The sequence below is a fragment of the Fundulus heteroclitus genome, chromosome 15 (genome assembly GCF_011125445.2).
Source record: "Fundulus heteroclitus isolate FHET01 chromosome 15, MU-UCD_Fhet_4.1, whole genome shotgun sequence".
Taxonomy (NCBI): domain Eukaryota; kingdom Metazoa; phylum Chordata; class Actinopteri; order Cyprinodontiformes; family Fundulidae; genus Fundulus; species Fundulus heteroclitus.
In genome coordinates, this window is record NC_046375.1 from 16,432,938 (window position 1) to 16,453,878 (window position 20,941).

Here is a 20,941-nt window from a genome sequence, read left to right on the forward strand (position 1 = left end):
CCTGACTTTCCTGGGTTTAGATGCAAGACTAAAATCAAAACATTAAAGCATTGTAAAATAATGTCAAACACAAAGACTAAACATAATTTATTAAAAGTAGAGATGCAATAGTTAGGCTTATTTTCTAAACAGAACTGAGCTCAAGCTAAAACAAAGTATGTTACATTTGCTACACATATCCATGGGAAATATGAGCACAGGTGTACATTCTACCAACTATAATTAGAGATCCCCATACTTTAGGGCTTTAGACTTAAATATTAGAGTATGATGACATCACACACTTCAATATCAACAAATAAAAAAAAGAAAGAATAAGTCCTTCATGTCATCAGTGAGAGTAAGACAGGCCAGGTGAACATCCCATGAAAGAACTCATCTGGTTCCAAACGGATTCTAATTTCATGGATTTAAGTGTGGAATTAACAGCCATGTTTGCTTGTGATTTCCTTGCAACTAGTTTGTGTTTTGAACAATTCAATTTACACCGAAGACAACATAAGTATTGTGTCATTTATTTGTGTATGTCCCCCCTATATCGCTTGGCACTTAAAAAGGAAAAATGCTGCAGGTTTGGTTGTTCCAATGTGTTTAGTGTCAGGCGCTATTTTGAAACAGCTTCACAAAACTTTATTTCAGTTTTCTAATAGTCATAATCAGGGCGTAAAAGTGTTTCATTTTGCTGGTCTATGTACATTTAGGTTGTTAACAGAGGCGATAGAGTATATCAAAATATGTTGGGGAAAAAAAAGAATCTGTTTACAAGAAAAATGGAGCAAAGCTAGCATTGTCTTTAAGTCTGTTTGCATGTTAATTGAAATGCCCAGGTGAAAAAAAGTCAGGAAGGGTCCTCAACCTGGTGAGGGAGAGTAGTTGTTCCTGGACTTGCTTTGCAGCTGGGCTTGTCTTTCCCTTTCATGAAAAAGGTAAGCAGCTCGCCTTTTCCCTTGACAAATATGGGCCCTCTTCGGATGAAGCGGAAGCCGTACTCCTTCAGGATGTCATAGCAGTCCTCCACCACCTGAGGGCAAAGCAGGACAGATCTTCACATGAGGGTTCTTCTTAAAACTTTCAAACCTTTAGAAAAAACGTGACTATGATTATGGAAGTGTCCAAAACCAGAGATAAAGTTATATGAGCTTCTTTCAAAATGGTTATTAGATTGTGGTCCCCATAGGTAAAGGCATTTTTTAGGGTTTAGTTTTATTTATATGGTTAGGTTTGTTAAAGGGGCCTAGTTACGTACTATGACTTTACAATTTTTTTACGCCAGTGGCTCACTCTGGTTGTATGCAAAGGTTTTCCAATTAAATTATCATTCCCTGCTGGCTCATTATATTGCATTTCTGTCTTTTACACTTTGTTTTCGCTCTATTTGTTAGTAAACAAAGGCCTTTTGTGTATAATTAACATAACAAGACCACGTGACCCGAAGTACTATATTGCGCATGTGTGCAACTAGTAAACGAGGAGAAGCAATGGAGCCGAGCGAGTCAGCAACATTCAGTGGAGGCGTGAAAAGAAAGAGGTTAAGTAACCCTAACCCTGTAGATCGGGTCGGTCTAGGACCACGGCGAGCTGTCACTTCGCTGCGGGGCATTGCATGACGCCCTACTGGCTCTTGCAGTAGCTGCGTCAATTGTTACCATCTTGCTTTCTGATATGGTACTGCCGGCAGATGGCACAATACTTATGTCTGCTGATCGTGCCCGGTGCAAAGTTTTTTTCAGGCTAAAAACATGACTTAGTAAACACTATCAGGACAAATACATATATTGATTCATTCAATATGAGTATATGTTTGTTGTGTTTTTCCTTTTCCAGTCAAAATACGTGACTAGGTCCCTTTAAGATCAGACATTCGCGTTTGTAAAGATCATTTGAAAATGGAACGTCCCCTCCAGCATTCAAAGACCAAAGCCGGTGCATGTTTGTCTGTGCGGGTGCTTGCTACCTGGACGTTCCCCATCACGCCAGTCGACTCCATTCTGCTGGCCACGTTGACGGTGTTACCCCATATGTCGTAGTGAGGTTTACGGGCTCCAATCACTCCCGCCAGAACAGCTCCTTTATTCAACCCTGAAGGAATCGACACGGAGAGATTATAACATGCGCAGATACACAGAACAGAGAGGCCCACACTTCCGGGCGCACTGACCAATGCGTAGCATGAAGGTGTTAAAGGACTGCTTGTTGAGATTATCAAGGGTGACCTTCATGGCCAGGGCAAAGTCTGCCAGGGCAGCTAGGTGCTGCCAGCGTTCTATGAGCGACTGTTCCTCTGGCTGTAAACGGCGAGAAACAAGTTTGTTGTGTTGATTTCTCTTTGTGCAGCACAGATTGATGTGTGTAGATGAAAACTACAGCACCAGCGATCTATTACAGGATCATACCTTGCGGCTGCCGTATCCGTTAGTGTTACTCTCTGGCGTTAGTCCAGACGCGGCCATGTATGTGCTTCCTATCGTCTTGATTTTTGTGATGTACCTGAAGTCCTCTCGGTCCAATAACTGGGAAAGAAAGAACAAATTTGCTATTCGTTTTTGTTTTTTAGGAGCTGCAAAAGCCCCCCGTCCAGCCATCCTTCCATGGTTTATAGGGCCTGTCCGCTTATCCTTGCAGGGTAAAAAAAAAAAAAAAACATTCCTCAATATATGAAGTTAATGAAAGCTAGGTTGTTTTTAGACATCCAAAACTATTTCTTTTCTTTTGAGGGTCACGTTTTGACAAAATGGTTGGGAGTTTCACAAGGAGTATGACGCCAAACGCAAATCAATACTGATTTTGCAATAGATAAAGGAGGCCAACATGAAGATCAAATGTCTTTAGCCTCAAGCCTATTGAAAATGTATGAAGTACACTAAATCCGATATGAATTCACTTAATTCAAGCAAAACATTTTCTGTTGTTTAATCATTTCACCCAGGAGATATAATTATTCAAATAAATAATCCAGGGCCATGATGATTGGATGTAAACATTTGAAAAGAACTGTGAGTGAAACCGCAAACTGCCACAACTAACACTGTCAAAGTCGGAGATGATCTCATTGAGGATCCTGAGACACTCGATGCCTCCATTGTTGATGCCCTCTTCAGTGTAGAAGTCAGAAAAGTTTGGAATGGAGGCAAACATCACACCAATTTCATCATAAGACTGACTGTACAGCTCCTGCAACGAAACACAAAATGTTATGGTAGCTTGTCCCGATTTGTATAAAGAGATATATTTTGTAAATCATTTTTGTAATTATGGAACAAACCACAAGATGGCACTGATATGCAATAAATAGTTTTATAGTGAAATCTGAGCACCATCTATGACACATGAATGAGTCAAATTTCATAAGAATGACACAAAAATTCTATATAGGTAATTGTGCAACTTAAACTGTTAAGTTGCACAATGGATTGCATAACACACGTAATACACAGTATCTCTTATTTACTTTAATGACATTCATGAGGATCTGATTTAGTTGTTCATGACCAAATTCAGGTCAATTGGATTTCTTAAAAGGTCGTGACAGTGCCATTGGTTTGTTGGATGTTTTAAATGTGCTATATAGAAATAAACTTTGAATTGACTCGATTTGTACCTCGTCTCTCATTTTAGTGCCCAGAAAGTGTTTGGCCACATGCTCTGGCAGCATGTTGGTCACCAGTGCCTCGTTCCAGCGCCTCATCTCAAACACCCGCTCCTTCTGGTCATGCACCCCGATCTTCCACAGGAACAGCTTCCTGGACTGATGCTCCAGCTGCACAAACGCAAGGTCGGTAGATGGCAAGTCCTAAAACAGCTGTAGAGCACGCTTTGGTAGCAACAGGGAAGGTGCGGGCCTTCCCAAAACAAACGGTCTTCGACTTTTACTCACATGGCGAGCGAAGACGTAAAAGCTTATCATCATGACGATAATCATCATTGTCATCAGATACTTTGATGGTACCATGGATGTTCTGAAAGTGCACGGAGAGGGCCAACATAAGGAACAACATACACACACACACCACAAACAAGCCATGTCAAAATGCAGTAATAGAAAATAAGGCTTGCATCAATATTCCCCCGTTTCTTACCTGTAGGAGGCAAACTGTATGAAGTCATACAGGTCATATATGTCCCTCCAGCTGTAGATATTAACAGCTCCAGTTGCCGTGACCACTAGCACCATCAGACCCAGTTTGATCAGATGGCTGACCTGCACCAACATGGCGGTCGCGATGAGTGACATCACAGCCATGAAGCTGTAATACTTTGGATTTTCGGCACAGCCTCGGTCGCCAAGTGACTCCAGCATCGGACCATAGGTACTGTTGAAGAGCCGCAGCGATGGCGGTACACAGCTTAGCTGCAAAGTCAGAGTTAAAGAGAGCAGAAATCGAGGGCGTTGATTCATGTTAAATGTAAAAAAAAAAAAAAAATGGCAGAAACATTACGACTCTTCTGACAGTAATCACTTTATAGTTTCATCTAAGAGCTAAAAGACATCTAAAGTGTAAAACAAAAAATTAAACAAGGGTAGAGGAGGATTAAAAATTTGATTGCCAACAAGTTTGTCTTGGGACATAATTTCAACATACCTTTTAACAAGTAAATATGAAATGTATAATCTACAATCCAACAAAACTCTGCAATTACACAGCAGCAAGAAAGAATTGAAGCAAATAAGAAAGTATTTTGGGTTTTGACACCAAATGCATGGACTAAATTACAAACTGGATGTGAAGCATTCAACCTTTGATGCTACTTTGAATGAATTCAAAGTTGCAATGAAATAATTGCAACCCACCTCATTTGTGTGTAAGTGTTTTTAATGTAAACAGTTCTTAATGTTGTTATTAATTTTTCGTTAAATGTAATGCATTTATGTTGCTTCACTCTTGCCCAGGTCTAATGTTAATCTTAATGGGGATGACCTGGCTATTAGATAAAGGTTCTAAGTATATAAATCATGTTATGTTTGAGATCTTTACTTTGCAAGGAATTACTCTTGTTACTTTAAAAAATGTTAATGTTTACATTTCATTTCTGAAGATGTGTTACTTAGAAAGTAACTACTTACTTGGCTTGAAATGGAACATTTTTGGCAAAAAAGATAAAATTTGTGTTTTTATTCATGTCTCCCATTTCAAATCTGTAGGCCTGGAGACCTTTGTCACACAATCACTTTTCAGTGGACTGTCCTGGCTGTTTCTGATGAGCCACTGAAAATATACATTGAACCCTTTACCACACTGCAAAAAGGGAACTAAAAGTAACTAAAATTTTCTTAAAATTTGTATATTTTTCCTGGATTTGAGCAGCTAAATAAGACTATTTACCAATGGAATGAGAATTCTTACACCTAAAAATAAGATAATTAGACATCCTGCACTTGAAATAAGATGATGGAGATGAATTGTTGTTATTTTAAGTGCAGAAATCTTATTCCATTGGCAAATAGTCTGATTTTCCCGCTCAAATCAATGAAAAATACACTAATTTTAAGAGGATTTTACCTTTTTGCAGTGCATTTGTGCCCCATTTTGTAAAGTTTAGGGTTTAATATGGTAGGTTATGGACTTCAAAAATACTACTGGGTACTGTCTTACAGCAAATACTAAACCAAGTAGTAGCTTGCATCCATTCCACCTATGTAACTGCCCTGTTTGAGCAAAAGAAAACAAACAAACATAGTAGCTCACAATTTTTTAGGAGCTCTTTGAGGAGTGACTGCCACCCCTGCAAGACTGCCCCCAAAGACACTAAAAGGAATGTTCACTTCTGCATCCATGCGTCAGAACTCAGCAGGGTGTGTGGCAGGTTACCCCTGAGGGTTTTGACAAATGAGGCGGCAGGCAGGGAGACAGACAGCTAATGGACCCTGCTGGGAGTGTGCAGTCAGAAGTGTAACACGCGGTGTTAGTTTGATGAGCGGAAAGTGGAACCATGCTAATAGAAAGCTGGAGACACGACGCGACTGCTTACAATGAGGGTATCCATCAGTCGCTAATCAATGGAAATAATAGTTTACAGCGCAAAAAAAAAGCAGATTCATCCCTTTTATTGCAACGGCTAGCAGGTCCAGAGATCCTGTGTTTGTTAAACATTTCCTTCGGGTCTTACCATGTCGGCTATTACAGCCATGGTTAGCACAAATATGGCTGCCATGGCCCAGGTGTTCCGAGCCCAGCGAGTGCGGTCAATCCACATCGAGAACGAAACCAGCCTCTTGGAAAACATCTGTGACAACCAAACGATAAAGTGTAGAAAAACAAAAAAAAAAAACTGGGGTCGTAAATGTTTCAGAAGCTGACGTTAAAACAGTCTTGTCGTTAAGAACGATTTGTTGATGTGTAATTCATTTCTCACTCTTGGAAAGATAGCAGCCAGGGAACAAATGGTGAGAATAAGCAACAACACCTGTCCAACAGCGAGAGTCACATAGTTCACAACCAACCTGGATAAAGATCACAGAAAACAGTTTGAATCACACACAAAAGAAAAAAAAATGTCGATGATTGTCGCAGGAATGGAAAACTACAATATTGCAATAGACTTTACTGATTAAGCTCTAACTCACAATGGGTCGATAAACACTTCCATTGCTGTGATGAAAAAGAGCACGATGACGCAGCAGCTGAAAGCAGCGCCGCTTCTCTTCTCCTTCTCTGAGGAGTAGTGCTCCTCCAACTTCCCGTCCACAAATTGCAGTGAAACTGGGTTGATTTTATTATCCTTCATTCTGTTTCAAAAACAAGACAACAACGGAGTGAGAAGATAATGTGTGTATTTAACTTTAAAGTCTCCCTAAAACAAATGACTCATCTTACATTTGCTGAGACTCTCTGTCCAGGAGCTCCTGCTGCAGTCGTCTGTTGATTGATTGTTCATCTGCCATCTTATTTGTCGGAGATTGTTTGCGACAAAACAGAAATCAAATGTGCATAAGGTTGTTAAGATATCTAGTATATTTTTGAAACGTGCCTGTGCAGAATTATTTGTGTTTGGCCATGTCTTATGTTAAGAGTTAAGGCGTGTAACCAAACGTTTAGAGTGGTAAGCACTTCATATAGTAGAGTATAGGAACATGTCTATAAATGAAACCTATATCAGCTTTTTTACTAACATATTATAATGATTGGCCACGAACATGTACAAAGAGAGATTATAATTAGAGAATTATAATATATATTGTAATAATTAACTATTAACCTAAAATAGCCCGAGATAACTGGAAAGGAAGTGAATCATTAACGTTAGCGGCCACCAGAAGAACCAATAAGAAGCAAAGCTGGTGCCTTAGTGAGGTTCCAGGGTTCGCTAATAAATGCAAAGGTTGCCTCCAAGATAGTACAACGTTAGCTGACACATGTGTTTGGAAGATAGAGTAGACTACAAAAAAAAAACAAGACATTTCTAGCCATCCTGATGTGCTGGGCATGGAAATTTCAAGAAGAAGGGCAGGAATTTACAACAGACTAAAACATGTATGCTAACAAACCTAAAACTAAAACAAATGTAGTAACTATCAAATAATTCAGTTTTAAAAGCTCGTATTACAGAAGCTGAGTTCCATACATACACATACATGCATACTCGTATTGCTATTTACCACCTGTTTAGGGTTAGTCAGCATTGTCTGGTGTGAAACTGTGTTCCCATTGGTTGTTGTTGTCTTGATCATCAGATTTGAATTTCTGCTGGTCAGTGCACCTGGTGCCTGAGGCAAAAAAAATGAAAAATTGTTTATAAAATAAGCACAAACTCTTGTTTATTTTCATTTTTGAGACACTAAAGGTTGGCATTAGAATTCCCCTTGAAGTGTCTTTTTTTTTTAAGTCCCAAATAACTCACACGTCCATTAAGTCCATTTGCTTCCTGCTTCGGTTTGAGAACCAGGTAAGTGTCAATTCCTTTCTCCAGCAGGTACTCGCACCTCTCTCCCCCATTTCCAGGCTCAACCTCAAATTCCCCATGCAGACTGTCCTTGGTGCTCTGGGAAATGTGCACCCTCCTGTGCGGAGCATAAATGTTGTTGTTGATTTTTAAATAAAACACAAGAGCGTGACTGTGAGGTGTAGTATTTCGTTTTGATTTTCCTACCCAGGGATTCCTCCAGACTCCATCTTATTGGCCACTGTGACATCTGTTGACCAGACGTCAAACTGCCACCGTTTCTGGCCGAGGACTCCGCCGAGCACAGTGCCTGTGTGAACGCCCACGCGCATGTCCACGTCGGTTTTTGTCTTTTCCCGCACATACCTGTTGAAAAAGAGAACTCATTCTTTTCTACGACCATTTCACCGTTCTGATCCTATTCTCCATCTTCTGACGCGCTGTTAACGAAACCACCAGTCTGTACCTTTTTCTCTCTTACTTGATACTGACTTTATTCCTGGACTTCATTTCCATTTCAGGGAAGCATAAAGGCTACCATCTTCAAGTTCTTGACAGGTTTCATTTCCCAGAATTTGAAAAGCTGAGGCGCTACTCACGAGATTGCTTCCACCATTGCAAGGCCCATCATTATGGAGCAAACGGCGTGATCTTCCCTGAAGTCTGGCAGGCCACAGATGCAGTAGTAGCAGTCTCCAAGAATCTTAATTCTCAGTTGGTGATGTTGCTGCAAACCAACAAAAATAATAATATTAGAAATGAGTGAAAGTAGAGATGAGATATATTAAACATAATAGTACTTCATTCCTTTTTTCAATAGATTCCAATCTTTTTCAAAACAAGTTGTTAAGAATAAATGGTATACCTTTTCCTATTTAAGGTAGGGAGAACATGTCAGGATTACTATCAATGCCAAACTTCTTAAAACTCTTTAAATAAATGTATTTGCTTATTCATCAACATTACCTTAAACAAATTCTTTAAAAGAAATCAACCTTTAATTGGATTGTTTTCTTCTAAGTTGGGAAAGGTAGAAGGCTAGTACTTACATGTTTTTACACCATTAGACCCCTTTTGTTAATAAGATCAACATGGCTCATCTTAGGCATCAGCTACAGATTTTCTATAGGATTTAGCTCTGGGGTCTGGGGACTGCCAAGAAGGTAGTCTGATTTTTGTTTGTCTGGTGAACCATTTCTATCATTTTTGACCTTTTGTTCTGGATCATTATGCTGCTGAGGAACCAAGCGATGACCCATTTTTTAGCTTACAGGCTGATTTTTTATTAAGATGTTATGGTATTTCAAAGATTCGTGATCTTATCCACTTTAACAAGGTTCCCAGGACATCGGAAAGAGAGACGGGCCCACAGCATCACACCTCCTCCACCATATTTGTCAGTGCATATGAGCTGCTTTTCCAACTACTCTTTATGTGTATGTTTATTTTTTCATACTTCAACAAAGCATAGTTCCAGATCCAGTTTGAAAATCTCTATTACCCCTTGGGGGCAATTGATTGTACAATCAGTAGCAAAACACATAAAGTACATGTAACAGAACAACATACTCACCAAAATCCCACTATGTTATTTAAAAATCGAATCAATGTAGGCATAATTTAATATTTTAGTCTATTAGTCCTAAATCGTGGCAGCAGATATTTGCGTCTAAATAGAAGCAACCTTTATTTGTCATACAGTGGGTGGGGTGGATCTGACAGGATCAGTTTGGGGTATACAAGAGCACTTCGCTCTCAGACTGCAGGTTTACTGGCGGTTCCAACAGTCTCTTAAAGTAGAATGGGAGGCAGATCTTTTAGTTGTCAAGCTCCTCTCCTGTGGAACCAACTCCCAGTTTTGGTCCGTGAGGCAGACACCCTGTCTACTTTTAAGACTTGGCTTAAAACATTCCTTTTTTGACAAAGCTTAGAGCAGCTTAGGTTATCCTGGGCTATTTCTGTAGTTATGCTGCTATAGGCTTAGGCTGCTAGAGGACATCAAGGGCGTCTGCTGGAGGTTTTCCTCCCTGTGAAAGGGAAGTTTTCCTCTCCACTGTTGCTTCATGCTTGCTCAGTATGAGGGATTGCTGCAAAGCCATGGACAATACAGACGACTGCCCACTGTGGCTCTACGCTCCTTCAGGAGGAGTGAACGCTGCTTGTCAAGACTCATTGCAATCTGCTGGGTTTCCTTAGATAGGAAACTCTTTGAACAATCTGTCTAGATGATATAATTTGACTTTACAAAGTGCTTAGAGATTACATATGTTGTGAATTGGCGCTATATAAATAACATTATATTCGACTGAATTATTTGTTTGTGTTTAGGACAATGTACAGGAAAATTATCCATTAATTGTGGCAAATTGGTGGCCACCCTTGTGGCCTGTGGATAGAAACAAAATGGACGCTTGGATCATATCACATTCGTACACCAGAAAAGCAAAATGCTATAGACTGCTAAATAAAAAGAACACATTAAAAATGCTTCCAGTACATTTATTTTAAAGGCATTCTTGTGGGCAGCATGAACTTTATAATTATTGATTTTGTTAAAAACACCCATTTCTGAACATGTTTTTTTTAACTATTAGATAATATCCTTGTATTAAAAGCTGGATCTTTTAAGATTGAGATCATGTTACTGCATTAAAAGGTAATTTCACATTGCATTGGTAGAGTGTCCATATCATTGGCCACTGCTACTGAAACACCCAGAAACACACGGAGGAAAACATTCATCACTGATACTCACCGAGGCCAGTTTATCGAAGCGGGCAAACAGTTCGTTGAGCAGCTTTACCAGCTCGTGTGCGCTACAGGCTGAGGATAACTGGGTGAAGCCCACTATGTCCGCAAAGAGGATACTGCAACAGAAAGCCAAATACAGTGAAAACATCATAGCCTCCAACACGCCTCGTCCACTGACAGATATCACAACTCTCAGCTCAGAAAGGCTTAATTTTTTTTATTTTTTTGGATCTGACCTGACGTTTTCATGGCGGTACATGTACATGGTGTTGAACTGCTGATGCTGCTGGCCATCGTTCTGATTGGCCTGGTTCTTCATGCCCTGCAGCATCTCATCGGCAATATGCTTCGGCAGGATGGACAGCAATAGTTCCTCCTACATGGATACAGAGAGAACGTTGTGTGTATTGAGTTAACTGAAAAGGCGTGTGTGTGTTCAACATAAAAAAATATTACTCAGTGGTTCTGTAGATAACCTGGTCAAAGTTTGCTCCCCTCTTTTATCAGGTGCTTCATCAAGCATGCTAATCGGGATTTTGTTCCCAATTTTGTTTTTATTGAACTATAAATAATAAAGCTTTTTGAAGTCATAAAAGCCATTATAAAGAACACGAAAACCAAAAGAAAGCACTTTGCAAAAATATTTAATCTCCCATAATTTTTTTGCCATTACTTAACAACTTTAAATCTGGAGGAGTTTTTGGGAGATTTTATGTGACTGACCAACACAAAGTAATGCATAGTTGTGAAGAGGAAAGAAAAGGATACATGGTTTCCAAACAATGTCAAGAATTAAAAAAAAAAAAATTGTGACATGCAGTTGTTTTAAAGCTTTCTTTCAAAATTGCCTTTAGTCTGCCAATCCTCCTTAAGTTCAGGTTTGTGGCACACATAACTAATATTCATGCTGTGAAAACAGTCTCCCACAGGAGCGCCGGATCCCCGCAGCTCCTCCAGAGTTGCATTAGGCCTTTTTGGGGCCTTCAATGATTCATAGTCTCATTGGCTAACATGTCACTGTTAATGGGTGGCCATGTCTTGGTGACGTTTTATTCCATTTTTGGACAACGTTCCGTTAGATGTTCAAAGCTTGGGGTTTAGTTTTATAACCTAACTCTGCTTTAAACTTCTCCAGCACTTTCTCCTCGACCTGACTGCTGTGTTCCTTTGGTCTTCATGATGCTGTTTGTTCACCAATGTTGTCTAACATACATCTGAAACCTTCTTAACAGCTGTTTAAATACAGCTGTTAAGAGAATTAAATAAACTAACTAACTAAATAAAGGGGACTAGTCATGTACTAGTCCCCTTTATTTATTTAAATAAACTAAAGGGGACTAGTCACATACAATGACTTCGCAAGTTTCTAGTCTGGTTGCAAACTATGGTTTTCTGATTATATTATCACTTCCTGTTTGTTAATTATATTGTAATTCAGTGTTTTTACACTTTTTTTGCTCTATTTGTTCGTAAACGAAGCGTATTTGTGTATTTTTACCATAATAAGACTATGTGACTGGAAGTAAGATGTTGGGCAAGCACGCAAAGACTAAACCGGGAGAAACAATGTAGCCGAACGAGTCAGCAATTCCCAGCGTAGGTGCGATAAGAAAGAGGTTAAGTAACCCTAACCTTGTATATCAGGTTGGTCTTCAACCATGCCGAGCTGTCACTTTGCTGTGAGGCATTGCAGGACGGTCTACCGGCTCTTACAGTAGCTGTGTCAATTGTCGCCATTTTGCTTTCTTATACGGTACTGCTGCCAGATGCCACAACAATATTTATGTCTGTTGATCGCACCCGGTGCAAAGTTGTTTACAGGCGCTTAAAAAACTTATTAAACATTATCAGGATAAACCCTATGTTGTATGGAGGACCAAGTCTTCCGTATCTAAAAATAAATACAGAAATAAATAAATGCTCAATAAATAAATAAGCATACAATTAACTGCCACCAAATTAATAAATGTAGGTAGAAATTAAATTATACAGTGAGACATAAATGTATATATCTCTTTTAATTAGCTTATTTATTTATTCGCCTTTGTAATAATTACCTTATTTATTTATTGCTCGTTGTAGATTTGACCGATGCAGTAAAATGCTAACCAACCAATGGGAAGAAGTTGAGCCCTTAAGACACAGCCCCTCCTCATTTGCATAATGAGGCAGAAATGCATACAGAAATGTAAAAAGGACAGGCAGAAATGTAAAAACGACAGGCAGAAATAAATAGCATCACAGAAATATATAGGGTATAAAAATACAAAGTAAGAATGAAACAGACAAAAATATTATAACATGCACATAAATAAATACGTAAAAAATATAAGTAATTAATAAATAAAGTTGAAAATTATAACGCACAATAAATAAATAAGGTAATTATTACAAAGGCGAATAAATAAATAAGCTAATTAAAAGAGATATATACATTTATGTCTCACTGTATAATTTAATTTCTACCTACATTTATTAATTTGGTGGCAATTAATTGTATGCTTATTTATTTATTGAGCATTTATTTATTTCTGTATTTATTTTTAGATACGGAAGACTTGGTCCTCCATAATGTTGTTTTATTTGAGGGTGAATATATTTTTTGTCTGTTTTCTTTACATTGTCAAAATAGGTGACAATGCCCCTTTAAAAATTTTTGGACTCAATTCACTAACTAAGTGCAGTTAGTTGTCCTAGATTTTATTTTGGGGTTTCCGATGAAAAAGGGACATCACACTTTTTGAGATTGTTTGGGAAATAAATTGAAATCCCAGTATTATTTCCCTTCCACTTCACAACCATGCCCTACTTTGTTTTGTTGTATCACATGAAAAACAGGACAGAATCCTCTAAAGTTTGTGGTGGCAATGTGGCAAAAGAGGAAACGTTTAAGACAATTTGAAAGGCACTCTAATAGATGCAATAGGAGCAAAACACAAAACTAAAGGTTACATTTGTAATCTGCTGAATTAAATGTGACAATATTTGATAAGTTCATCATGAAGATAATCCTTTTTAAAACTAATGTGTCTCTCTAAAGTTTTGTTGCCAGAAGATGCAACATGTTTCCGTATTTGTTGTCCAACAGCGGAGATGACATTAATTTTACAAGTCCCAGATGACTGATCCGCTGATGAAAACAATGGTCTGTCTAATCAGCCTATTAGCCAGCGACACAGGAAAACACAAGGTAATTAAGGAGCACAGGGCGTTCTGTCATCTGATCCATCTGTGTGTAGCAGCATGGGAAAATGTATAAATAAGCAGGTCTCTGTGAAATGAACAATAACACTGAATATCAGTTAAGGTCACAACGCTAGGCTGCAGTTTAGGTCAGGATGACGATGGAAAGCAGTCGCTAAGGTTAGCTCAGGTCTCCTAAAGGAGATGACTGAAAGTGCCGTTGTTCTCCAGAGTCCCGTTACCTGCTGGGTGCTCTGCTCCTCCAGAGTCAGCTTGACCTGCAGTGACTGACGAGCTTCCAAAAACGCCGTCCTGTATTTCCTGTCGGCCATGTAGAATGACATCACACCCACCATGGCTGCACACAGGTACAGCATCACGTTGGCCAGCAGCTGAAGAGAAGAGGAAATGTCGTGTTGTTCTTCCTTTGGAAAGGAGCTCTCTAGACAAGATGAGTCGATGCTTTCAACTAAATATTGATGGCCTTCTAAATATGAGAATCTTATATGAGATCGTTGATGAATGATGCACGGAGCAGTGTGTATAAAAGGGCATAATATGGTTTTGATCAAAGAAAGAAATATAACAAAAAATCAAAGAGTAGTGGCCCTTAAACGTAACGGCTATATGCACAATAACGGAAAAGGAGCGCTCTAAAAATAATACCTTGGCCTTTATCTGTCAAGCTCAGACTATGCTGCTTTAGAGGGAAGAGGCCATATATGTTCAATCTTTATTATGCACTTGTCAGACACTTTAATATGCAAAATGCTAAATGTGGCCTGCAGTTGTTTTTTTTTTTTTCAATTTCTTGGAGCATTGCATGATCTGACATTGGGTTGAACTTGCTTGGAAGATAGGAAGCTATCCTATAAATGTAACATTTGTAACAGAGTTTTCTCACTGTGGCAAGACGACCTGTAAATTGTTTTTGAAATGGCCTCATAAACCTTCCCAGTTTGATGGACAGCAACAGTTGGCTCTTTACGGTCATTGCTGATGTCTTTCCATTTTGGCATTGCAATAACACACATTTGTATGACCCAGACCAGCAAACTACTAATATTTCTGCTCTTTTTGGCTTTATTGTTGCTTAATAAATAATAAGGTGGATGTTGAACGTTTTTCTCTTCAGGAGAGAGCTGGTAAAGACCAGATTAAAGAGAGTCATGATTGTATCTGAATTTTATTTTTCAGAAAAAATGACTAGTAGACACTTTTACATAAAAACCAAAACAAAACTCACTGAAATTCTGCAATATCCAAAAGCCGATACGTTTACAATGAGGTAGAGAGGGGAAACACATTTTCTGCTCTTTAAGAAGCCTAAAATTGTTTTGAAAAACTGTTTACTATTAGTGTTTTTCGGTGGATTTGTCTGAGGTTTGTGAAGACCTAAGGGATTTTGCTCACCTTCATTTGTGAAATGTCCTTTGTTTTGTGAAATGTGACGCTTGTAATTTGTTGTGACGATGCAGACGGCATTTTAACTGTAAATCAAACTGGATTTTTTTTTCAGAAACAGCTGAATCTCACCTGATTTGTCAGAGGCATGCAAAATGTTATCCTTCACTTGCCACAATTCAACTGTGACCTTTTGTGACACCTGTGTGTGTGTATATATATTATTGTTTTTACCTGTCTCACCAGCATGGGCCCCTGAAGATTATCCCCAAACCTTTGGGCCACAGTGACCCCCAGAGCCAGGGTGTGTACCCCACAGGAGAGGGCCGTGAGCAGGACGAGGGGCACCAGATTCAGCGGTAAGGTCAGAAAGCTGGAGAAGCTGAAGAAAGCCTGCCAGCCCACAGAGTCGCTCGCATCAGAGAAGCGCTCATAGTTCAGTCCCATGTAACACAAAACATGGACGGTGACCATCAGCCACAGCACGTAGGGCACCGCTCCTCGTGCCACAGGCGACGCCGGCAGTTTTTGGAACCAGCACAGCAGGTAGAGAACCACGTCCGCCGACAGCCCCACGGCTGCGACCACCACCATTGCCAGCTTGTCCTCGGTGTACACCACCGCGCACATGATGATGATGAAGCTGTTGAAGAGGACGCCGAACAACATCAGGACCAGCAGGTTCTCCTCTCTCCGCCGGCGAAAGTAGTTCTGGTAAAGCCTCTCCAGGGACTCGGGGGTAAAGGTGAGGCGCGCCGCCCGTGGCAGGAAGCGGCAGCAGCCCGACTGGAGGACGGCCACATCCCGGGTACGACCCGGGTCACTGGGTGCCGGCCCCGAATACTCGGCAGAGCACTCAGTGGACCGCTCTGTGTTTGTCGTGTTGACCCGGTCCAGAGGCATGCTGTTCATTCAAAGGTAATCCATTAGGTTTACGTGACGGTATTCCCAAATGAATGCCAAGATCCTTGGAAAAGATGCAAGAGTTTCCATCCAACGCATGAAAAAAACATTGAATCTTAAAAAAGACTCAGTCCCTGGATGCATATAAAATCCTTACGAAAGGTTCTTACCTTTTATGACGGTTGGCATCATTTCATCATTGTTTTTTTTCCTCCAAAACTAACATTTCTTAGTGGAAATATGACCTCCTTTAGTTTCCACGTCCTGTTGAGTTTCACGGTGGAAAGGGAACCATGTGCAGCTATCCATTTCAGGGAATTGCATGTCTAAAATGGCTAAACGGCATCAGAAACTTGTATGTAAAAACCACAATCACCTCTCAGAGGCTTTTCTGTGCTCTGATAAGTCCTCTGTTTCCTCCCACCCCCAACCTCTCCCACTGGTAAACAGCAGATCCTCTGTTACTGTTGTTAAGATGACACTAAAGTCTTAAGAGTCATGTCAAGGGAAATGTGCTGGTGCGCAGAACTGAGAAAGACAGAAGAGGAGCTCTCATTAAAATCATAATACAAAAACGGTCTTTTTATTAATCCTAAAACACTGTTGCTGTTGTTTTTTCAAAACAGGAACACACAAAACAGTATGTTCTTATGACATAAACCTCACATTTTTACAAAAAACAGAAAATATGTCATCATGGCAGTTCTCTTCTTCGTTGGTACAAACTTGTAGCACCAAAATGCCAAAGTCTGAGTCCAGCAGGAGAACCAGATGTAAACTCTGTCGTTATTCAGTCTCTGTGCGCGTTGGTTGTTGATGGTGATTTTCCTAACATACCGCTGAGAGCGCTTCCCAAAGCCAACCCGATAGCCACTAGAACTCCTACAGTCCCCAGCATCCCCAGAGCTGCCGTGCCCAAAGCTGCCGCCCCCAGAGCCCCGGCTCCAATAGGCGCCGCTGCTGCGGTGACCGTCTCCATGCCGATTCCTTTAATTAGCTCCGTCCCCGCGAGATGGCCCTGCTGCAGATTCACCGGCGTGTGGAACGGGCTCTTCGGTGCTCCCAGGATGAATGCCGCCGCTGCTGTGACTGTCACTGTTATCAGTTCGGAGGTTGTCAGCTGTGCTGCTGTCATTCCGGGAACCTTTAGGGCTACAAGTACGCCGAAGGCAACAGAACCTAAGACTGCCAATGTGGAATTCCTAGAGCCGAAGCTTCGTTTTGCTGCAACACTCGCAGCGCCGAGGGACACTCCTGCAGCTGTGGTTGCCCCTAAAGTTGCTCCTGTGCAGCTTCTGGGGCCCAGATCGGAGCTCCAGAGTAGAACAGCCCTCAAAGCCATTGATGTTACAACAGCAGCGCCCACCCCAACCTTCCCAGTCACCTCTGACCCCAGTCCAACCATGGCCACTGTTCCCAGCCCAGCTCCCAGCAGCCCGCCAGACAGAAACACCACCCAAAGCACTGACTGTAGCATTAAAACCACTTGTGCTTTCGTGCCTTCTTCTGCTCCCCCTGCCCCCAAACCAACTAAAAACCCCAGAATCCCCACAAAAACAGAGTAGAAGAAGATCCTCTCTAACAATTTGCCCCCGGGGTTTGATTGGGGTTGTCGTCGCGACCTTCCGGTCAGAGTTCGTCGTAGAACAAAGAGAACCGAGACGGTCAGCACCATGCAGAAGAACCCGCGTAGGGCGCCCAATTTTCCATACACGACGCTGAGATACAGAGTGGTGAAGATGATTACCAGAGCTGTTGTCATGTCGCTGATGTTGGAGTACGAGTACACCAAAAGAACCAGAGCGCCCTGAGCCGTGATGTAGAGCCACGGTGGAAGGATGCCCTCCAACGCGCCGATGGAGACTGCGCCGACGGCGACCGAGGACCCCAACGTGGCCCCCACCAGCCACGGCTGTCTCACTCCTGCTTTAGTGAGCAGCTTCAGCACCGCGGCGCTGAGAAGAAAACCCGCTCCCAGAGACAGGAGCGCCGACGTGAACACGAGGCACGCCGTCACCACCGCCACACCCGTTGAACCGGCACGTCCAGCCGCTCGAGTGGCGGCGTGCAGTAGGGCGGCGTCCTCAATCAGAGCGGGCTCGACTGCGAACGAGACAGCTTGTCCGAACACAAAACCGGCGGCTGTACTTCCGAGGAGAGTCTTCGCCACACATAAGGCACCTAGAGACAAAAATCCAATATTTTCATACTATTCAAACTACCAGTTAAACATTATTCAAACACACTCTTCAAAACTGCTTTACGGGAGACTTAGAAAATCATCACACGTAAAACAAGGCCCTTAACAGTTATAGCTCTGGAGTAACAATATTTTAGATATATTTGATGACAAATTACATTATTTAGGTAAATAAACTGCTCCAGTGAGATCATCATTCGCTGATTTGCGATATATGGCTTAAACACTATTTTCCTTCGAATCGGATCTATGTTTAAGCAAAGAACTCACCTAACAAACTATGTAAAGAGACATTTTTCATGTTTTACTTAAACAGTTATCAAAATTCAGATTTATCTACGGCATGACTTGAGTTGTGACATCAGAGGCATGAAAATGTATCATATTTTAATTTGAGAAATTCAATAAGAATAAGACATCCTCAAGTATGTAATAATGGTTTTATATGGCAGTGTAATTAAATAGATATAGATGTATAGATGCTGTTGACATCTACACAAAGCCATTTCTAAGGCTTTGGGACATAAGCAAACCGCCATGAGAGGGGTTATCGACAAATTGAGAAAACGTGGATGCCTGGTGAGCCCCTGGGGGCCAAGAACGTAAACGACTTATCCAGACGGTCAAAAGAAAAACATCTGAAGCACTGTAGGTCTCACTCGGCTTAGTTAAAAAATTAGTTGTCTGATTAGAATTAGTTGTCCTTTGTGGAAAGCGCGTCTCCTGTTACATCTGTTGTAAAACCAACACAGAGTTTAACAAACAGAGAGATAAACATGTTGTTGGTGGTGTGATGGTCTGGGCTGCTTTGCTTCTTCAGGACCTGGATGACTTGTTGTAATGGATGGAAGCATGAATTCTGCTCTTCACCAAAATATGCTGAAGGAGAACGCGCGGCCCTCAGTTTGTGACCCTAAGCCCAAGACAACTTAGGTTATGCAGCAGGACACTGATCCGAAGTACACAAGCAAATCCATCTCCTGCTTAATGGCTCAGAAAAAGAAAAAGAGAAGCTTTTTTTCGAATGGCCTAGCCAATGTCCGGGCATACAAATCTGAAACGGGTGACATTTACAGTTGGCAAACAATTAATGCCAAGGAAAACTGAACACATATAACCACACTTCTCTTAGGGGTGCACATTTACTATGTTTCTTATCATCTGCACAATAAATTTCTAATCATAAACTTATAAAAATGCTAACTTATATACCAATTAATGATGTTTGAAAACGGCCAAATTTTGCTCAATTGATTGCTATTTTTACTATTTTCTGCATTGTTTGTTGCATGGGAACATCCAACAAATTTTATAGGTTTAAATGCAGTCACTGTGTGCAGTTCAGTGATAGAAATAACACTTCTTTATGCCACTGCTGTCCTAAACAATGGGTATGTTTTTCAAAAGCAGTATTTGTGTTTGTGGGGCCAGTCACAGCCATACAGTTACCTAAAAAAAGATAAATAATACTTATTATTTATCTTAAACATTAGGTAAGGTAAACCCCAGTAAATAGTTTTTTTTTAAATCGTCACTATATATAATATTGTAATTAAATTCTTAGTCCACATCCTAAATGTCGATACCCTCTTACTGCTCTGACACAACATACTAAACTAAAACAGGCCACCCCATTCAGAGAGCTTGTAATGGACCATGCACCAAAATGTGGCGTTGCTACTGTCCTTCACGAATTCTCTTTATTAGTTCTCAGTTTCAGTAACGCTGTTCCCATCACTGTGAGATGAAAGTAAGACATGTCGGGACAGTTCAACGCTGAAACCCAAAACCAGGAAGTCTGCGTTGCGTTTTAGTGGACTGTCTCAGCCCAGCTGCTGCTCAGCAACCGACGCTCCACCTGATGGATCTCATGTTCAGCTTTCACTGTGTCTCAGGTTGTGTGTATGAAGCTCAGGATAATGTTATCATCTTACCCATGCTTGTTTCTGCCATTCTCCCTGAGCTCTGTGCGTAAGCTTCTCCCTGACCCTGACGTTACATACGCTTCCTTTTCCTGGTTTGACGTCAGACTGATGTCATGGTGAGAGGAGCCAATCAGAAAAAAAAGATGCCACACTTGTGCTCTTACTTTAATATCTTTCTGAGTTAATTTTTCATTTATTTATTGGCTTTTCGATTTGTTTGTGCTTGATATGTAACACCCTGGCATTACTGTCTTGTCTGTTTTTTTACTCATTTGTATAGTTAATTTTGCTTGTTTGTAAACCCCTTTATTATCAATAATAATAAAATAAAATAAAAATGCCACAAGCCTGACTGATGCCCACCTTTCTATGAATGGGCATAATAAATTATTTTTCTTTATTTATGCATGCAGGGGGAATTCATTACCACTCAGATCTATAGAGGTTGGGCTTATGCTCATCACACATAAGAATAATAACAAATAAATGTTTAAAATATCAACAACAAAAAAAAGGTTTCCATGTCAGGTAACACAGTGTGAATCATTAAGTTTCCACACGCTAAATTTCAATAACAGTTAAATCACACACATGGGTGAAAAAAACTTTATTGGTAAAAATATTCCCTAAAACTATTGTTTGTTGTGATAGTGCGCCACCTGTTGGATGGGCTGTTTAATTCCCACTCTAATGAGCC

At 40.6% G+C, this 20,941-nt stretch overlaps 1 protein-coding gene across 1 annotated transcript; it reads right to left on the reverse strand.

The window, feature by feature from the left end:
• Nucleotides 1-72: 72 nt before the first annotated feature.
• Nucleotides 73-20,351, reverse strand: LOC105930545 (adenylate cyclase type 3). The gene is made up of 21 exons (XM_036147542.1): nucleotides 20,254-20,351; nucleotides 15,451-18,300; nucleotides 14,055-14,204; nucleotides 10,866-11,005; nucleotides 10,634-10,745; nucleotides 8,478-8,605; nucleotides 8,086-8,244; nucleotides 7,837-7,996; nucleotides 7,595-7,702; nucleotides 6,813-6,880; nucleotides 6,563-6,724; nucleotides 6,352-6,439; nucleotides 6,106-6,222; nucleotides 4,077-4,348; nucleotides 3,875-3,956; nucleotides 3,599-3,757; nucleotides 3,025-3,171; nucleotides 2,394-2,510; nucleotides 2,159-2,285; nucleotides 1,955-2,079; nucleotides 73-1,021 (listed from the first exon to the last, which is right to left on the reverse strand). Exons 2-21 carry the CDS (start codon nucleotides 16,126-16,128, stop codon nucleotides 839-841), a joined length of 3,282 nt encoding a protein of 1,093 aa, XP_036003435.1. The 5' UTR covers nucleotides 16,129-18,300; nucleotides 20,254-20,351; the 3' UTR covers nucleotides 73-838.
• Between the last annotated feature and the right edge of the window lie 590 nt (nucleotides 20,352-20,941).

Bases quoted from the DNA above. Each gene is read 5' to 3' on its own strand.
- LOC105930545 (XM_036147542.1), bottom strand. From the start codon at position 16,128: ATGAACAGCATGCCTCTGGACCGGGTCAACACGACAAACACAGAGCGG. The intron at 3,957-4,076 runs GTAAGAAACGGG...GTGCACTTTCAG, and splicing joins ATACAGTTTGCCTCCTACAG to AACATCCATGGTACCATCAA. The intron at 3,758-3,874 runs GTGAGTAAAAGT...GCGTTTGTGCAG, and splicing joins TTTACGTCTTCGCTCGCCAT to CTGGAGCATCAGTCCAGGAA.